Raw genomic sequence first — 16,241 nt, 5'->3', positions numbered from 1 at the left:
CAAATGATACTTTGTCAACATGCTGGTTGTGTATTTAAATGCTTGGCTAGTAGATTCAACAGGTGCTGGGTTTTGCCCATCTTTTCTGATCTGAAAACCACATCATGAAAACTACATCTTCTGAGGTATGACAAAAGTTCATTCTTCACACGGGTATTTTATTCCATATGAGAAGAAATGGCTGGGAACCTCTTCTTCCTTACTCCATTGGCATATCTTAGTTCGGTAAAATAACTGTCATTTTGAAGGCCTACCCACTGTGGGATTGAATAACAGTTCTGTAATTTCCCAATGAACACTGTATCTGGGAGGTAATCTTAGAAGGCAGGACAGCCCCTGACCAGGTACCCGGGTTATATGCTCAGAATCAAGGGATGTGCTGGAATCTTTGCACAGTGGGCCCTTGCTCTCTACAGTAATGTATGTTTTTCAATTTTTAGGTGGTTAAATCCCTTCAGGTGGATTTTGGGTGACCAGGTACCCGGGTTATATGCTCAGAATCAAGGGATGTGCTGGAATCTTTGCACAGTGGACCCTTGCTCTCTACAGTAATGTATGTTTTTCAATTTTTAGGTGGTTAAATCCCTTCAGGTGGATTTTGGGTTCCTCAGACAATTGCTCCAACTGAAGTTTGAGGACCGACTTAAAGAGGAATCTAGCAATCTCTTCATTGTTCTACATGACAGGATCCTAGACATCGAAAAACATTATCGACAGGTAGAAGTTCTCTCATTTCCTTTGTTTTGTATGTGGATTGATCTTGTGCATATATAAATACTGCAGTTTTGAGTTCTTAATTTAATTTGCATAGGTTGTGTCTCATAGAGTAGCTAATACTATGGCTTTACTATGTGTCAGAAACTTCTCTAAATACTTTGCGTATGAACTCATTTAATCCTCATGCTAATCTCATGAAGTATGTACAATTCTTTTTCCTCTTCTATGGATTATAAAACTGAGGCCCAGAAAGGTTAATTAATTTGCTCAAAATCACCAGTTAAAAAACAGCAGAGTTTAGATTCCAGGCCAGAAGGTTTGATGCTTGAGTTCTTGCTCTTAACCACCATTTTATATGATCTTATTTGTTAATTAATGACTCTGTAGGAGCCAGAGACATAAAAACTGCCGCTTCAAGGAATTTCCTAAAGTATTTGATCGGGGTAGTACACTTATCTGTCATTAAGTACAGGCATCACTATTATTTCTATGCTAGAAAAGTAACGAAAAAAATGTTTTGTTGACCACACCATACTAAGTACCACGCTAAGCTTTTTAAATATATTTACTCTTTAAGTCCCTCAAAATCTTAAAATGGAAATTCTGATCTACAAATAAACTGAGCTTGCCAAGGTCTAGTAACTTGCTTAACGTCAGACAGATGGCAAGGGACATGGTGATGTTTAAATTCAATCCTTTCTGACTCTAAAGCCTATTCATTGTTTACTCTCCATGCTAGAATCAGAATGAATATCAGAATCGAGGGCATTTTTAAAAAATATATCTCTCTCATTGTGACCTAAACAGATATGATTAAATTATTTGATTAATCAGAAATGACTCTAGTTTACAGATCAGTCACTCTAGATTTCTTTTCACAAACATATTATGCTCAAAAAATTTAAAGACCAGAAGATATAAATCACAAATAGATTTTAATACTTCTAAAAGCAGTTCTAGGAAGGTTCTAAAAGACTTTAATTGATATGCAAAATGAAATGAAGGGTTCAAATTATCTGTATTTATTTTAACTGTATGATTTTGCTATTGCTTTTGGTTAAGTGTAGTAAAAATTGAATGTTAGTGAGGGAGAAATGAGAGATTGTGATAATTTGGATGATAGTTCTTTACTGTGAGTCTCTCCCTGGTAGGTGTGAGTCATACTTGGAAATACATTGTGGTGCTGATTGTATTTATTTTTGGTTTGCAGAATGAGGATAACATAAGAAAATGCTTCCATCAGCAGTTAGCTGATGCCATTACTGTTATTAAAGGAATGTACCAGGTGGGTTTTGGGTGCTGTCGTGAGGTAGCTTTTATTCCAATGACTGCATGGAGTGGGGCTCACCTTGGATCTATGTTTTTAGCTCTGAAGGCCAGTTTCCTTAATTTTCAGGTCACCTTAGGGAGATCAGTCCTAAGGCTGTTTATTCCCACATTAAATTTACCAAAATAACACTTTATGGTGACAGATGTAACTTTCCAGAAACTAGAAAATTACAATCCGTTATCCAAGAAACCCGGGCAAGTACTGAAGTAATTCAGAGCTCATATGGTGAGGATGCAGTTGGATAGAAGAAGGTTAAATAGTCCTAAGGGAGATTTCATAGGGTCTGCTTTTTATTTGTTAAAATCAGTATGTGTACTAGGTTGCAACCACATGCGATTGCTGGTATTTGATCTTTTTAGCTCCAAAACTGGCCATTTCATATGGTTCAACATAATAAATATTGATAATGATTACAGATGTCTTAAGGGCACTTTATCATATCTGAAATCTGCAGTCCGTGAACAGAAAGCTACAAGCCTAAGAATTAAGACAGGATAATAAAGGAGCAGAAAAAGACACCAGCAGCATGAATGTGTGAATGTATTTATTTATTTAATAAACATTTAGATTGCAATTACATGGACTATTCCATGTGCTTCACAAAGATCTGTTCATCCTTAGAACATGTCTGTGAGATAGATACCATTATGGTCCTCATTTGACAGATGAGGAGAGTGAGGCAGAGAGAGTCAGTACTTTGCCTAAGGTCACATAGCAATTATGAATTACATGGCAGAGCCAGGATTTGAGCCCAGCTAATTCCAGAGTCCTTGCTCTAAAACATACACAATGTGCTTTTTTTCTTTTGGCCTTGACCTTGGTGTTGTCAGCACCACACTCTACCAATGAGCCAACCAGCCAGCCTACAATGCTAACTCTTAATTACATTACTATACTATGCAGACAGTTCATTAATATTCCCTATATGTTTGGAGCGCCTACCTATTATTAAGATAATGCTGAATAACCCAATAGAAAAATGAGCAAAATATATGAAAAAGAAATTTTTAAAAATCCAAGTGGTCAACAAACATAAGATGTTCTATTAATAAATAAAAATGCAAATGAAACAAAAATATTGCTTTCTCTATCGGATTGGCAGAAATTTAAAAGATTGATGTTTTCTAGTGTTTTCAAGCTGTGGGTAAATGAACAAACTCATAAACTGAGGAAGTACAAGTTGGTACCACCGTTTTAGATGAAGATTTGGCAAATTCCAATGAAAACTCAAATGTGCATTCATTTTGACCCAGCAATTCCATTTGTAGTAATCTGTTCCACTATCTAAAATGAGTTTAGGGGCCGGCCTATGGCTCACTCGGGAGAGTGCGGTGCTGATAACACCAAGGCCCCGGGTTCGGATCCCATATAGGGATGGCCGGTTAGCTCACTGGGTGAGCTTGGTGCTGACAGCACCAAGTCAAGGGTTAAGATCCCCTTACCAGTCATCTTTTTAAAAAAAATAAATAAATTAAATAAATAAAATGAGTTTAAAAAAATTAACAATGACTAGCAGCACTATTGTACAGTTTTTAATATAAAATAATGGAATAATACTATTTAATGATGCATATGATAGAAAAATACCCAGCCATTTAAACGGAGAGAAAGTTATATGTACTGATATAGAGGGATTCCCAAAATATATTTTAAATGAAAAAATAATGTAGCCGTATAACATATTATAGTAGAATATCATTTTGTGAGAAATGTAAGAAAATAGTAATATGTGTTTGTATGTATACATTTATATATGTGTATGTATGTGCTTTGGATTTTTTAAGCTTAAAAGGCTACTCTGAAGAATGAGGGAAAAAGAAAACACTTTAATTTTAACTTTTTGTATTGTTTCAGTTTTTATAACAATTATGCTTCAATTTTTATAACATTATGGGTTAATTTATAGTAAAAAAAACTTTTGCTTTAAATACATTTCTTTTTTCCCCTTCTTCTCTCTTTCTTTTTTTTCTTTTCCTTGACATTGATTTTTTTCAGCAATTTAGGCAATGTCCCTCATTCTGAGTGTCCCTCTTTCTGGATTTGTTTGCTTCCTCTAGGGGATGTCTAACTTGTTCCTCTGTCTTCCGTATTTGCTCTAAATTAGAATTTTTCTCTGCAATCATGTTTCGATTCAAGTTCACTTTTAATGATTTTGACAGCAATCCTTTATAGGCAGAACTTTTTAAAAGTAAATTTTTAATTGAAGTATGATATATATACATAAAAGTGCACAGATTATAAGGATACAAATTAAAGTATTTCTTAAAAATAAACATACCCAGATAATTATCACCTAGATCAAAAATTAGAACTGGCACCCTGTCATTATCTCCCCCTCCTCTCCAAAGGTAACCTTGATCCTGATTTCTGTCATCATAAATTTGTTTTGCCTATTTTTGAATTTTAACATAAATAAAATTATACAGTACTTCTTTGTGTTGATTTCTTTCACTGGATATTATATTAGTAAGACTCATCTATATTTTTCCATGTAGCAGTAGCTTGTTCTTTTTCATTGTCATATGTTGCCGGACATGGAAAAAAGACAAAAAAAAAAAGAATTCTGTTATATGATTATAAAATACAATTGATCCATTGTATTGTACATGGATATTTGCGTTGTTTCCAGTTTTTGCCTGTGACAAATATGGTGCTGCTGTGGACGTTCTTGTACATGTCTTTCGATGCACACATGTGTGCATTCTGTTGAGTATATACTGGAATGTAATTGCTCGATCATAGAGTATGCATATTTACAATTTTAATAGGCGCTACCAAAGTGTTTTCCAAAGTTATATTAATTTATACTATATGGTGCTGCTGTGGACGTTCTTGTACATGTCTTTCGATGCACACATGTGTGCATTCTGTGAGTATATACTGGAATGTAATTGCTCGATCATAGAGTATGCATATTTACAATTTTAATAGGCGCCTTCCAGTGGTGTATGAGAGTTCCATTTGTTCCACATCCTTACTAGTCCTTATCAGTCTTTTAGATTTTAGCTTTTCTTGCAAGTATGTAGTGGTATCTCTTTGTGTCTGACTTGTGTTTTTAAAAGATTGCTGTGGTTGCTCTGAGAAGAATGGATTATAGAAAGGTAACAGCAGAACCAGGAAGAACAGTTGCTGTGGATTAAATGTTTGTGTCCTCCCAAAATTCATGTGTTGAAATCCTGACTCCCAATGTGAGGCTATTGAGAGGTGGGGCCTTTGATAGGTGATTGGGTCATGAGTCAGGGCCCTCATGAATAGAATTAGTGCCCTTATCAAAGAGACTCTGGAGACCTCCCTCCCTCCTTCTGCTGTGTGAGGACACACAGAAACAATGTCCCTCCATGTGCCAGGAAGCAGGCCCTCACCAGATATTAATTCTGCCAGTGCCTTGATCTTGGACATTCCAAACTCCAGAACTATGAGAAATAAGTTTCTGTTGCTTATAAGCCACCGGGTATTTGGTATTCTGTTATGACAGCCCGAACAAACCAAGACAACGATGGAAGGTTATTTCAGTAGTCTCTGTAGGAGATGGTGGTTTAGACTGGGAGGATAGCAATGGAGGTGAAGATAGAGAAAAGTGTATTTTAAAGATAGAGACATTAAGACTTGTTTGTGGATTAGATGTAGGGGGGAAGTGAAAGGGCAGAATCAAGGGTAACTCCCAGCTTTTTGGCTTGAACAGTTGGGTGGCTGGTTCCATTTCCTGATTGCAGAAGACGGGGGGAGGAAGAGTATGTTAGAATCCAGAGTTTTGTTTGTTAAACTTAAGCTCCACAAGGGCAGAGTTAAATTGTGGATTTTTAACTTCTTACCTATAAGTATCTTGTTTCCATAGACGTGATATAAATTCCCTGAGTGTATAATGACTCTAAAAGTTTTAAATTGCCTTTATTAAATTTTGAATTGGGACAAAAGACAAAAGAATATTTATAAGATATATATGGCGTAAAGACTCACAGCACAAAAAATACTCACGTTAACAACTGCTCAATTAAGAACATAACCAGAGTCTTTGAAATCCTCTGTAAACCTCTCTGCGTTCTGACCTCTACTCCCCTCCCTGCCCAGAGGCAACCATAACCTGAATTTTGTGCTTAAAAAATTCCCCCTTTTTATTATTTGCATTTAAACTTTTATTTCCAAACAAAATATTGTTAAATTCTACATTTTCAACTATATATATGCATAAAGTAATATTGTATGCATGTATTCTTGACTTGTCTTTCATTCCAAAATTATGTTCCTGAGATTCATACTTCTTGATATATATTCCTACAGTCTCTTCATTTTCACTGCTGTATAATATTCCATACCATGATTATTCCACAGCATTCTTATCTGTCATTGTAATACTTTTTCTGCTGTTACAGTTTTATTCTGAATATTCTTAGACTGTCTCATGGGCAAGAGTTCTTCTAAAGTATATTTCTAGGAGTGGAATTGTTGGGTAGTGGGTAAGTGCATTTTCACACTTCCTAGATGATGGTAAATAGTCTTCCAAATAACTTCCAAAGTGACTGTAATAAAAGACATTCCCTTCAGCAGTATGTAAAAATATCTGTTACTCTGTCTCTTTACTAAGACTTGATATCGTTTGACTTTTTAATTTTTGTTAAACTATGGACATTAAGTTGTATTTCATTGTGGCTTTGATTTGTGTTTTTCCTGATTATTATTATTAAGATTAACCATTTTTTCATATGTGTATTGGCCATTCTAGTTCATTTTTTATTGTGTTGTTTTCTTATTGATTATAAGAATGTTTAAATATATATACATATATGGATTCTAATTTTTTTGTGAGGCTGGCTGGTCCAGGGATCTGAACCCTTGACCTTGGTTTTATAACACTGTGCTCTAACCAACTGAACTAACTGGCCAGCCCACAGATACTAATATTTTATTTGTTTTATGTGTTGCAAATATCTTCTCTCAATCCTTTGTCTTTCCACTCATTTTATGGTGTTTTCTTGTTGAACCAAATTTTTTTTTTGTATGTTCATATAGTCAATCAGCAATATTTTCTTCATGGCTTCCAGATTTTGTTTTGTTTTGATAAATGCTGCCATATTTTGAAGCTTCTAAAACTTTTAAATAATTGCCTTTCGCATTCAGATCTTTAATGCACTGTATTGATTTATAGTATTGGTGGGAAGAAGAGATTCATTTTTTTCCCATAAGGATACCCAAAGGTCACAAGATAATGTATTGAAAATAATCTGTTATAAGTCAAGTTTCTGTGTACATGTGTAGGTAAGATTGGAGATACCATGTTCTGTTCCATCAGTTAGATTACCTATCCTTGTGGACAATTACACTAAAATTAATATATAATTTTAGATATCTGGTAAGTTCTCTCATTTTATTTTATTTTTTTTAGGAGTGGCTTGTATATTTTTGTCTCTTTGCTCTTCTATATATGTTTGAAAATAATTCTGCCGTATTGTACAAACATACTCACTAGAAATTTTATTGGATTTGCATAAAACTGCAGATCATTTCTGGGGAAAATTTATTATATCTTCCTATGTTGAGTCAGTCTTCCAATACTACACAAAATAAGAGTACAGTTCTTCATTTATTTAGGTCTTTTAAAATGTCTTTTAATAAAATTTTGTAGTTATATTCATTATCGTCTTTTATAATTTTATTAGATTTATTCCTACATACCTTTATTGATGCTGTTTAATGCTATCTTTTTAAAATTACATTTTCTGATTGTTTGTTACAGATGCATAAAAACAGAGTTGATTGATATATATTGAATTTGTAACCAACAATCTTGCTAAGTTCTTGTATTTATTTTAATCATTTATACTCTTTGGGACTTTCCATGTATACAGTTATATCAATCGAGAATAATTCCATTTTTGCTACTTTATTTTTCATCCTTACACCATTTGATCATCTTGTATTTATTTTAATCATTTATACTCTTTGGGACTTTCCATGTATACAGTTATATCAATCAAGAATAATTCCATTTTTGCTACTTTATTTTTCATCCTTACACCATTTGATCATTCATTCATTCATTCATTCATTTTTGCTTACTGCGCAGGCAGAGCATCCTGTACAATGTTAAGGAAAGTGGAGACCCCAAACCTTATCTTATATCTCATCTTACAGGGAATAAATACAGTGTTTCAACTTTACTCATAATGCTTGTTGTAAATACTATCAGGCTATTTCTTTGGCTAAGAAACTTTAAAAAATCATGAATGGATTTTTAATTTTATAAAATGTGGGGTTTTATGCACCTACTGGGAGGTCATATGATTTTTCCTTTATTAATGTGGTAAATTTAATTAATTTTTATAAATTTTAAATCAACCTTGCTTTCCTCATATAAACTCAACTTGGTCCTGCTGTGCTGTTTTTGTTTTTGTTTTAAACATGCTGCTAGATTTAGTGTGTTAATATTTTGCTTAGGATATTTAAAATCTGTATCTACCACTGAGGTGACCTGTACATCTCTTTTCTTATATTCCTTATATTTCCTTGTCGGGTTTTTGTTACTAACATACTGGCAACTAGTTAGGGAATGTATCCACATTTTATTTTCTGGAAGTATTTATGTAAGACTGGGAATATTTCTTCCTTAAATATTTAGAAACTGCCAGGGAAACCAGCTGGGCCTGAAGGGATTGATTGATATATTTTGGACTACTTATTCAATTTCCTTAGTGATTATAAGACTGTTTGGGTTTTCTATTCCTTTTGAGTTAGATATAGTAACATGTTTATTTAGGGTCTTTCATTTAAATTTCACTAAAATTTTCTTTGCAATAAAGACAATAATAAATATCTTATTGTTCTCATATATTTTAATCTTATATTTTTAAGCCCACAACATATTATTACTATTTTCATTGAGTTTTTAAATATCACTTGTATTATTTATGACTAGAAGGCATGCATTGCCTAGTCTTTAGTTTTTTCTTTTTTTATGACTCGTGTGTTTTGCTCATAATTTCAGTTCTGTTATTTGTGTTATTTGTATAAACATTTAAATACATTTGGTTTATATTTTATGTTTTATAATTTTCATATCTTTCATTTTTGAGGGTATGAAAAGTGCTGGCTCTCACTCATATATCATATACTTTTGAGTTTCATGATTTTTGACTGCAAATTCGTATTTCTGTGGGAATTCTTTGAGGCTTGGAATGGAAGTGGGTTTCTTTAGAGAACATTTGTGTTTGCTTCTGGGACACTCTTGGGTCTGTGAGCACTTTAACCTAATTCTCGGTTTGAGGTATTTTTTAGACCACTCAGCTATATGAATTTGGGATGCATTTATCTTGATGTTACAAATTCTCAGAAGAGTTTTGCCACACCCCCACCCATCCCCGCCTTTTCTGTACTTAGAGCCAGTTTCTAAACAGAAGCCAATTCCAGTGCACTGGGGTGGAAGTGGGTGCAGGGTTCAAGGTGGTAAATTTAATGCGTGGTCTCCTGTTATTTAGAATCTCCACTTTGAGGAGAACCTAGATATTGTCCCTTCTTCTCTGTCCCTGTAAAGAGTTGCAAACCAAAGCTCAAATTTACCCTGGAAGTGAAGCCAGCTTCAGTGTTCTGCATACTTGTCTGTATTTCTGCATTCACTTAATCTTGGTCTAAGAATTCCTTATTTTATTGTCAACTCATTGATGCATTTAATCTATCTTATCCAGAATTCTTGTTGTTTACAGCAGGAGGGTAAGTCAGAATTTCATGAATTTAAAACATTCTCTTTGTGTCTTTAACAATTTCTGGGACAATGAGTTATTTCTAATATGTTTCAAATGTTCAAACTATATGGCTGATAAATGAATATCACTTTTTATACATACTTTTTATATTTCTAAGGGTAGAAATCCGTGAAAGAATTAATTTCATATTGATCTGTTTTTTATAAACGTGCTGTTCAAATATGCTTAACCAACAGTGCATAAAATTGTGGTTAGTGGTCTTATCTGATTAAAAAACTGTTTATATTAAATTAAATTAAAGTCATTATTCGAGTCTTTGCTTTGACTGGTTGGCATTGCTTTGACCTCAGGCAGCTTTCCTAATCCTGGCCACTCAGTTTCTTAAGGCTTAGTCATAAGAAAGAGCAGAACAGAATTGAAAATGCAACTTTTTAAGTACACACTTTTGGTAGAAAAGGCAAGCGTAAATGACTCTCTGCTGCCCTCTGTAGACCAGTTAAGGATACAAGTACTTTTTTCCCCCCCCATCTTTGGAGCAAGTTTCTCAGTCAATTTGACTGTTAAAACAATTGCTTGTGTGATATTAGAATACTACCTTATTTGCAAATAAAAATATTTTTGGAAAAATTACATCTTTCTTAGCTATTTTTGATTTTGGAAATGTATCAGCCAGGATTCAGATAAGAAATAAGAAACTACTCTAGGTATTTCAAACACATAGGGAGTTAATGTAGGGACTTAGGCACTTATAAAACCCTTACGAAAAATGAAGGAATGAAAGCCAGGAAGACCATCACTAGCTAGCAGATTAATAAGCAATTGGCTGAATGTCATTCATTGAATATCTTTTCCTTTTCCATTGATTTGCGATGTTTCTCTAATGATATAGCAATATGATTTATTTCAAGCCTATCTTTGCTGTTTTGTGACTCTGTGTGTAGACTAAACTGTTATGTGGCTTTAATTCCTTTTTTGCATTAAATAGTCTTAACTTTCTAATATATTTTTTAAATTTTTGATTTCATTTTATTTTTGTGGCTGGACTGTATGGGATCTAGACCTTTGACTCTGGTGTTATCAGCACCACACTCTAACCAAGTGAGCTAACTGGCCAGCCCAGTAATATATTTTAGTATCTGATAAAGTTAGGTCTTTTTTCATTAGGTCTATTTCTCAAAATTTTCTTTGCCTTTTTATTCTTTCAGATAAATTGTAAAATAATGTTTATTTCCTCTCCAAAAAAGCCTCCATTGGCATTTTTATTGAAATTGGATTGGTTGGAAATGTATTCATGAATTCTGGAAGAAATTATGTCATTTATCATGTGCAATATTCCTATCCAAGAATATTATCTATTTCTTGATTCACTTATGTCTTATTTTCTGTATTTCAATAAAGTTTTATAGCTTTATTTATGTAGGTTGCATGTTTATCATACAGTTAAGTTATTCCTAAGTATTACATTTTATTTCATTAGAAAATGAAATCTTCTCTGTCATATTTTAAACGTCTATTGTTAGGATATATTGAAACCATTGATATTTTTAGCAGCTTTGTGGAGATATAATTTACATAGCATAAATTCGCCCACTGAAAGTGTACAATGTAGTGGCTTATGGTATATTTACAGAGTTGTGAGACCATCATCATAATCTAATTTTAGAACATTTTGATCTCTTCACAAAGAAACCTTGTACCCATTCACAGTCTCTCCCCGCTTGTTCTCCCACTCCAAGCCCCGGGCAACCACTAATCTACTTTCTGTCTCAATAGATTTGCCTGTCCTGCCTTTTCATATAAAGGGGATCATACAATATGTGCTGTTTTGTGACTGACTTCTTCCACTTAGCATAATTTTTTTTATGTGAAACCACTGATTTTTATAAATATTGCATCCAACCACTTTGTTGAGAGATTCCCAAATGCGAAATTATCAGGTCTCATTTAACAGTTCTTAGTTGATTCATTTGTATTTTCTAAGCATATACATATACTAATGAAAAAGGTAATATTCATTCTTTGTTTCTCAAATGTATATTTCTTTTTTCTACACTAGACTGAAGGTGCAGAATAATATTAGATAATAATCAACCTCGTAATCATTCTTGTATTATTATCGAATTTAATGAGAATTCCACCAATCGTTTATTGTTAAATATAATAATGGCTTTTTGTTTGAAATAGGTTATTGAATTCATCTCTTGCTGGAGCAGCTGGATGGAGGAGAGTCAGGCTAGTCAGTCCTTCAGGGTGGGCTGGCAAGTGAAAAGGTAGTTAACCTACAGTCTCAGTGCACAGGGCAAGAAGGCAAACGTAGACCCTGTGTCTGTGAGGGAAGGCCAAAATTGCATCATAGAAGTAGGTCAAAAGAGGTTAACAAAGTCAGAAGGACTTGAGTTGGATGTTAGGTAGACACAGCCAAATGGGGATCAGAGAACCAGTAAAGATGAATGTAAGAAATAGCAGACTAGACGGAGATCTAACTCCTCAGGTTGGGTCCTTATCAGATCCCAGCACCACTCTGCCTGCATTAATCAAGTCCCCATAAAGAGGCACAAGTGGCTCTTTATGGGGACTTGATTCTGCCCCTCTTGCCTGAGTGGGGAAGGACTAGGTGTTTCCTTGCATTGTAGGAAGAGACGAATGCACACTCCTAGGCTGAAGAAGAGTCTGAACCATCCTAAGAGATGCTTCTTTGCAAAGAAGCATCAACACGAAGTCAGATGAAGGCTGACAACCTGGTATAGGTGATTCTCAACCCAGACCCTTTGACAGGGAAGGTAATTTAATTTGGCTTTTATAGTTCGGAATGTGCTCACTTCTTGTGCCTTACTGCATTTACTTGAAGGCTTTTTTACATCATGGTCTTCCAGGTCTTTTAAGGAGAATTTTAGAGATACTCGACAGCTCTATTCTATTCTCCATTTTAACTGGATGTTGAAGATTTTCTCATATAGAGGTCAGTTTGTTTCCCACTCCGTGCTTATCCCAGTACTGTGCACAGTAGGCCCTATGAATATTTGCAGAATGAATACTGATGTGTCCTCGGATGGCTCTTCATATCCAAGAGGTATCTTTGGGTAAAATAGGAAGGGAAAGAGAGTATGCCGCGTTGTTCAAAAGGATTAGACACACCCGTAGCTCCAGAGTGTTTGAAATATAACCATCAGAATTTCATTCCTTTAAATCAAAGAACCACTTTCTCCTTTACCAACGCAAATGTTCCTCAGAGGGCTAATAAATGAAGTCATTACCTTCTTAATACGTGTTCCTTTATCTCATTTTTTTTTTTCCTGTGGGAAAAACCTGGAACAGCCAAAGGACCTTTGTGGAATTGTCTGCTGGAGGGAGTCTGAAGGAGGATAGGGGGATGAAGAGAGATTTAAATTGAGAAAAGAGTGCAGAGATGTAGCGAGAGCCCTAGGTAAGGTTTGCCTCTACAGTTTCGTAGAGACCCGAACTCCTGGAACCTACTGCAAACCCGTGCCTCCAGTTACTCTTTTATCTTAGGTGGCATTGGTGACAGGGCATTAGTTACAGAAACATGTGTGACAGTGCTTGGGAAATTTCCTCCTCTTCCCTTGGCAGATAATGAATGGTAATTATATGGAGCTATACCTGGCATTCAGAAGGAAAGGTCAGTGAAACTAATGCCTCTTCCACACGAAATCACTCAGGTATTTAAAGAAAACTCTGCTATTCCTGTCTGTTCCCTGTCTGACTAAGTGACCAATTCCTTAACTGTTCTTCATATGAAGAGAAATTTAGATTCTTCAACATCCTTCTCACCCTCTTAAAACATCCTCTAGTTTGTCAGTGCCCTCATAACATGTGGGATAAATATGTAACCAAAACCACTGTAACAGTCTCCCTAATGACTTTAAAGAAACTTAAACCTGGGAGGATAAAATAGAGTTCACACTCCTTATTCTAGTTACAGGCCATGAAAAGCAAGAGGAGGCTGCCTACAGCAGACTTCTGGCTATGGATTTTTTATAAAATAGAAATAATGCTATAAATAATACATACATATATATATATATATATTTTTTTTTTTTTTTTTGGCTATTGGCCAGTACAGGGATTGAACCCTGGACATGGCTTTTATCAGCACCACACTCTAACCAATTGAGCTAACCAGCCAGCTCCCAATAAATATTTAAAGTACTCAGGATTCGTAGACATTTTTTAAACAGTGAACCAAATATATGCCATATTTCAAACACAAATTTTATGAACATAAATGAAACAACAAATAACACAAATGTATACAAGTGAAACATTAAATGCACAGCTCTGGTATCAATTATTAGCAGATAAAATAAGTATTGCTCAAACAAATACACTACATAAGACAAAAATATAATGATAAAAACTTGATAATTTTATTTGATCTTTTAAAACTGTGTGACCTTAACAAACAGCAGGTGTCAATTGTTATCAACATTAAGCCAGAGAATATTTTTGTACAAAGTTTTCTGCCTTCCAAGGAAACTCTTTCTGGCTTATTTTTTGGAGGAATGGGAAGTAGTTATGTCAGCTTCAAATATTTTCCAATGACATCTACATCATCAAATAACCACATCTCTCCTTTGTTTTTTTTTTTTTACAGAGATGGCAATCTTTTCTTTTTTTTAATTTATTTTTTCCATTGTACATGTTTATGGGGTACAATTTGTTTCAATACATGCATATATTATATAATGATCCAATCAGAATAGTTAGCATATCTATCATCTAAGCATTTATCATTTTTCTTCGTGGTTTTAACATTCAAGATCCTCTTTTCTGGCTATTTGAAATATACACCACAATATTATAGAGCACCAGAACTTATTCTTCCTGTTAACTGTAACTTTGTACCCATCTACCAACATTTCCCCACTTCCCACCCCGCCCCATTTCCCTGCCTCTGCTAACCACTGTTCTATTCTCTGTTTCTCTTTTCTTCTCTCTTTTTATTTTTCTTAACTGACCCATGATAATTGTATATATTTGCGGAGTAAAATATGATACTTGGGTACATTCATATTGTGTGCAATGATCATATGACGGTGCTTAATATATCCATCACCCCAAACATTTTTTACTTCTCTGTGTTAGGAAAATTCAACATCATCTTGACCCACTGTTCAATGATACACAGTATTTTGTTGTTGACTGTAATCTCCCTATATTACTATAGAGCACTAGGCCATATTTTTCCTCTGTACTGTTTTGTATCCACTGATCAACCTGTCCCCACCCACCCTCCACCTTCACCCCACCAGTCTCTAGTAACCATTATTCTACTCTCTACTTCTGTGAGATCAACTTTTTTAGCTTTCACTTATGAGTGAGAACATGTGGTATTTCTCTCTCTGTGCCTGGCTTATTTCACTCAACATAATTTTCTCCAAGCTCATCGATGTTGCAGCAAATGGCAAATTTTCGTTCTTTTTTATAGCTGAGTTAGTATTCCATTGTGTAGATATAACACATGTTCCTTATCCATTCGTCTGTTGATGGACATTTAGGTTTGTCCCAGCTCTTGATTATTGTAAATAGAGCTGTGATAAACGTGGGAGTGCAGATATCTCTTTGACATGATGATTTCCATTCCTTTGGGCATATACCCTGTAGTGGGATTGCTGGATCCTATGGTAGTTTGACCTGCAGTTGTCTGAGGAACCTCCATACTATTCCATAGTATTCCATACATACATAGAACACTATGGGACATAGTGTAGTTGTTTGAGAAATCTCCATACTGTTCCATAGTTACTCTACTAATTTACATTCCCACCAACAATGTACAAGAGCTACCCTTTCTCTGCATCCTCACCAGCATTTGTTATTTTCTGTCTTTTTGATAATAGCTATTCTAACTGGGGCGAGATGATATCTCTTTGTGGTTTTGATTTGCATCTCTCTGATGACTAGTGATATTGACCATATTTTCATATGCAATGCTTTTATTAGTAGGAAGTAGTAATGGTTGTTTCAAGAAAAGCATTGCTGATTCATTCTCTTTTCTTTCTCAAATATAGATGAAGATTCAATACAGAATTACCTAAATCAGTTTCAAGGCTGTCATGTTAAAAATATGTTTGTTAAAATGCTAAAATGCTAAAATTGTTTTTAAAAAGGCTTTGAACTGGGAAAGTAACTATTCTTGCAATAGAACCCTTGCTTTGTTGATTATTTTTTCCACCTTTTGAGGATTACAGAGTTGTGAAAGAATGTTTTCTTTTTTTTTTTTTTTTCCTTTTTGTCTTTTTTCGTGACTGGTAACGAGATCGCAACCCTCAGTATCGCGCCCACACTGTGCTCAACCAGTGAGCGGACCGGTCTGTATATGGGATCCGAACCCTCGGCAGGAGTGCCGCCACGCTCCCAAGTGCCGCACTCTACCGAGTGCACCACCAGGCTGGCCCGTGAAAGAATGTTTTCTTTTCTTTTTTTTTTTTTTTTTTTTTCTTTTTCCGTGTCCGGCAACGGATCGCAACCCCCAGTGGCGC

The 16,241-nt window shown here is 34.8% G+C and overlaps 1 protein-coding gene across 1 annotated transcript in view; it reads left to right on the top strand.

The window, feature by feature from the left end:
• LOC103600746 overlaps positions 1-16,241 on the top strand; it is a 111,818-nt gene that overhangs the window by 22,971 nt on the left and 72,606 nt on the right. The window contains exons 3-4 of the mRNA XM_008585076.1: positions 574-717; positions 1,928-2,002. Coding sequence (XP_008583298.1) covers positions 574-717; positions 1,928-2,002 — 219 coding nt within the window. The remainder of the gene's footprint in view (positions 1-573; positions 718-1,927; positions 2,003-16,241) is intronic.

This window comes from Galeopterus variegatus, unplaced genomic scaffold (genome assembly GCF_000696425.1).
Source record: "Galeopterus variegatus unplaced genomic scaffold, G_variegatus-3.0.2 Scaffold3444, whole genome shotgun sequence".
NCBI classification, from domain to species: domain Eukaryota; kingdom Metazoa; phylum Chordata; class Mammalia; order Dermoptera; family Cynocephalidae; genus Galeopterus; species Galeopterus variegatus.
Note: the sequence above shows the minus strand (reverse complement) of the source record. Positions and strands in the feature narration are given on the sequence as shown.